Consider the following 4,747-nt stretch of genomic DNA (forward strand, 5'->3'; position numbering starts at 1 on the left):
TCTCAGGTGCATAAAGTCATGTTGCTAGATGTTATACTCGTAATCAAATCATAACAGAGCGAATCGCTTCGTCCGCTGATGCGAAAGTACTGTCACTCTCGCGGCGCTTCGTGAGTAAGTCCTCGTCGAAAACACACCGAGTTCGTATCGTCGCGTTTACGATAGTTTCTGTCCCTGAGCAGGAAATTGTCGTCCTCCCTGCTGTATTGGGCCATGGATTGAGATCGTGGTGGCGGACTATGCGCGGCCATGTACGTGACCATGTTATTGAAGTTTGGCAGGAATTGCGGATTAAAGAGCGATAGGATTTTCTCGTTAAGTTCACGGGGACTTCGGGTGGGCACCATATAATGATCCCTCGCGTTATTCGTCACATCACCGTGCCGATCAAATAGATCATTTTCGATGGTAGGATGTCGCCCACAGAGATCGTCAAAACTGTTTGCACTGTCGCTACCGCCGGATTCTTCGCACGTCGGCGCGTTCGTCAATGTCGTCTCGACGCACTCGGACTCGGACTGATGGTACTGACTATATCTCTGGGCCGCTGCGGATCGTTGCTGCGTGTCGTAACCATCGAAGTATTCGAGTGTGCAGACCTCATCATTCCCAATACTCTCGTAATGATCCTCGTAGTGATCCTCGTCCAGCTTATGTGTGTTGTTAGTATGATCCGTGGCGATACCGGTGGTGAGGCTTGTGGGCGTCGTTCCGTCGTCGTCCTCATCGTCATCGCCGTCCTCGTCGTTGCGTTCATCCGATTCCGCGAGATCGGAGGAAGAGGAAGTGGAAGATGCGCCAGAACCCGTGGGGTCCTGTGGCAAGCCTCAAACGGCTCTGTGTCGCCTTCTGTATCATATATACGTTTTCTTCACCTTTTGTACTGGCTTGTTTTCCGCGGACGAATTCGCGTTCTTGCCATTCGGGTTCTTGGGCGGCACATTCAGCACGAGATTGATGGACTTGTTGTTGAATCCAGGCGACTCCGAATTCTCTGTTAGTCGATTGAGTTGTTGTCGTTGCTCGGAGGGTTCTGGGTATGATGATCCGCGTAATCTCTGAGAGAACCAGAAACCAAAGGCGAAACCAGCCACCAGAGAACAGAAACAAGTCCCTATTAGCGCACCCGTTAATGTTTGGGCCGAATATACTACCGGTGTTACGGTCACGCCTGTAATCAGAATACAACAAATTGAAGAACACTAAGTATTAGGATTGTCTTTTGCGAAAACTGCTCGCGCGTTTTGTCTCTAGTGTTCGGAATGGAAGGAAAAAATTAAAGCGAATAAGAAAAATGAATAATAATACAAACAATAAAAACATAATTGATCACTGTAAACATCCGTACAATAAATGTGACAGAATGTTTCGTTAGAAGTAAAATTAAGTATTTTGATAATATAATCAAGAAAGATATTATATATCAGAAAGATCACGATTCTATTTAAATGCTAAATAAAATTTCTTTATACAATGTTTCGTTCTCAAGAAAATCGATTTAAAAAATCGGAAAATATACCTATATAACTAATAATATAATTAATATAAATAAGTGGTATTGTTTTTATTAAAAAATTTTATTTAAACAATTTTTAACTACATTGCAATATAAATGGTTCAACGTGTTTTTTATAGTTGCTATATAAAATTAATTGTATTTAAAACAATAAAACAATCAAATAGAAAATAATTACGAATGTCGAATAACGCTTTTGTAAAATATTAAAACCATATTTTTATTTTAGTTTTATTTATTTATTTAATTTTATATAGAGAAAAAAGAGAAGAACAGAGAATCATAATTAAAATAAATTAATCGAACGTAAAAATTATATAATCTTAAAATAGAAAAAATATTGTTTTATTTTTCAAACCTTGTTTTTTCTTTAAAAAAAAACAAAGCTACACATAAAGAAAAAGAAAAATGATATTGATATTTCTTTTCTCAGTTATACCATCAATAACGGATCATTCTGTTAGCATATCAATAAGACATTAGTTGCAAACATAAAAATAAGTCCGCTTCGGAAAACAAAATACCAGGAGAATCAGTTAAAGCGGGATCGTATATTATGAGAGGGATTTTCGAACACTGTAGGTAACTGAACTATATCAGTGTGATGTGATGATGTTGGTTACCTTGAGGCTCATTAGCCCTTGGCTGTGTACGACCGTACTGATTTTCCCGATCCAATTCGATGATGATTTCATTCTCTCCATCGGACTCTTCGCGCCCAATTTCGCGCGCCACCGCTGGTTGGACGGACTTCGTTACCTCTGGAGTAACATTTACCAATATGATGACAGACGACAGATGATTACGTATAAAATGATTTCGCATAGTTATTGCAGCGTACATTAGATATCATGTATGTCTTTATATTCGACATTTATAGATTTAGATTTAGATATCACATTTATGATAAGGAAACTTTTAGATGGTTGCATAAACTCGTTCATTTTGCTTTTTATTACTACTAGGGTGCGGTCCGCTTGATGCTACAAATGTTTCGAAACTTTTGATTGATCAAGCGAAGAAAGAATTTTACTAACTGATCAATCAAAAAATGTTTCGAAGCATTTGTAGCATCAAGTGGACCTAGACATGACATTTATATATTCGTACACCATGACTGTGAAATGAAATATTTAAAATTTATTTTTTTCTGGATTAATTTAATTGTTGCTTTTTAACTTTTCATGTGAAATATTTGCAATTTCTAAATTTCAATTTCAAATACAATTTCAAACAGTTCGAAGTCATGATGAACATTAACCATCATTAATATCTGATGCACCCGACCTGGAAACGCTGCGAAAATATACATAACATCTAGCGTACGCATAAATAGATATGTATACTATGAAATAGCTGATCATGAGCTGTGTTAGCCGTGCGAGCAGTATTCTTAGCATAGTTGAACATGCGAAAAATATTACTTAATTGTTTCAGATCTGACACAGATATAGCGTACATATATTTTTGAAATTTTTTTTTAATTCAAATTTTATATAGGTATTTTGGCTATATTATTATAAACATTTATATTTTATTCTTTTTAGGACAAACTATCTTTCAATAAAATTCTTTTTCAATTTTTTTTCCCGATTTTTTAAATAAAATTACATGTCAAAACAAAATCAAAATCAAAAGAAAAAGTCAGATGTGAAGCAGTTTGATGTTAGGAGTTACAAAAAGTTGCCCCAAAAAATGTATTATCCATGTATTCTTTAGCAGCGTATTTTTTTTTATTTATTAGACAAAAAAGCGTGCCCACAAAAAAATAATCACATATTTTGATTGTTATACATTATTATGTTTTATATTAGATGAGTTGTCTCTTTTCTATTTTTTATTTTAAAATAGCTAGACGTATATTCAAAATATATGCTTATAAGAAAGAGGAACAAAGTGGAGGAAGCGTAATTAAAATAAATACACTTAGGAGAAGAGATTTTAAGAAAGTTTTATGAATTTTAAAAAGATTGTCTATTTTTTTCAATTTTCTATTTAAATTTTTAATTTCCTATTTTATAATTTTATGATCTTCCTTTCGCAGAATGAGTATTGCATGCTGAGGAACAAAATTAATTGTTCGTGTTGAAAGTACAAGGTTAAATAGGTTACGATATCAAAAGTTGCACAGAAAACTTTTCGAAAAAAAATCTCGAAATTTCGTAAAATCCGTACGTTGAATTCGTATATAACATATAAAAAGCACAATCTTATTATTTGTCCGAAACCAATTATCAAAAATAAATTTGAGTAAACTGCGTGCTCTCAAAATATTCAAATAGAAGTAGATACATCTGAGTTTCAAGTTCGAAAAATTTATATTATTCAAACCAACTTGTATAACTTTGCATTCGTAGTAAAAGAAAATTAAAATAAAAAATGGAAAAGAGAATTAAGTCATAAAATTATTAAACAAGCGATCAGAGATAGCGGTATACCATAATATATCATACATATATTCACACATTTTCGGAAATAATCCCGACAATTACAATTACAATATAGTATATACATCAAAGACAGTACCTGGCTCGTGCCCACAGCTTCTGTGTCTACCGGTCGGGATATCTTGAAACAGTGTCTTGTCGGCGTCGTTGTCATGGAGTTTCGTCAATACCGCCACGCAGAGGTTCGCGGTCGCATCCCAGGCGCAATGAGGATCTTGTAAGGCGACGCAAGATCTGCAAGTAGCCGCAGCAGGTGAGTCACAATGATGTAAGGGAACTGCGCGAATCTCAGAGTCCGCAAACACCACCAGTTTACTTGCTTCGCCAGCTAGATGAACTACCAAAAGATCTTTGATCGCTTGACCTGCAATAAAGAATTGCACATCATATAAATAAATATAAAATAATGTGAAACAAATAATGCTATGTATTACAAAATTGCAAAATATGTTTTAATTTTTATTTTAGTTTTTATTTGTTTAAAAAATAAATAAATAAAATAAATAAATAAAATCAAATAAATGTATATGAAAATAAATTTTTTAAAAGTTATAGATACTTTCGATTATTATTTATTTTCTAATTTAAATTTTCTAATTTAAAATAAAATTTCGATCTATTTACGCCAAATATCCAATCAATAGAGAGATAATAGGTTCGATCACACAAATAAGAAAGTTATTTAAAGAATATGGAAAAGCGTGACATTTCCAAATACTTAAAAATGTTACTATTAAACTACTTAAAATGTTACTATTAAATACACGAAAACTTCGCGTAGATA

At 34.0% G+C, this 4,747-nt stretch overlaps 1 protein-coding gene across 1 annotated transcript in view; it reads right to left on the reverse strand.

Moving 5' to 3' along the window:
- Window positions 1–854: 854 nt before the first annotated feature.
- Window positions 855–4,747, reverse strand: part of LOC105624428 (semaphorin-1A-like) — a gene marked incomplete at its 5' end in the record, with an annotated part of 111,902 nt that continues 108,009 nt past the window's right edge. The window contains 3 exons of the mRNA XM_012205794.1: window positions 855–1,171; window positions 2,140–2,277; window positions 4,043–4,327. Of these exons, the coding sequence (XP_012061184.1) occupies window positions 855–1,171; window positions 2,140–2,277; window positions 4,043–4,327 (740 nt within the window). The remainder of the gene's footprint in view (window positions 1,172–2,139; window positions 2,278–4,042; window positions 4,328–4,747) is intronic.

Source organism: Atta cephalotes, assembly GCF_000143395.1.
Source record: "Atta cephalotes unplaced genomic scaffold scaffold00077, whole genome shotgun sequence".
In the NCBI taxonomy this organism is placed as follows: Eukaryota; Metazoa; Arthropoda; class Insecta; order Hymenoptera; family Formicidae; genus Atta; species Atta cephalotes.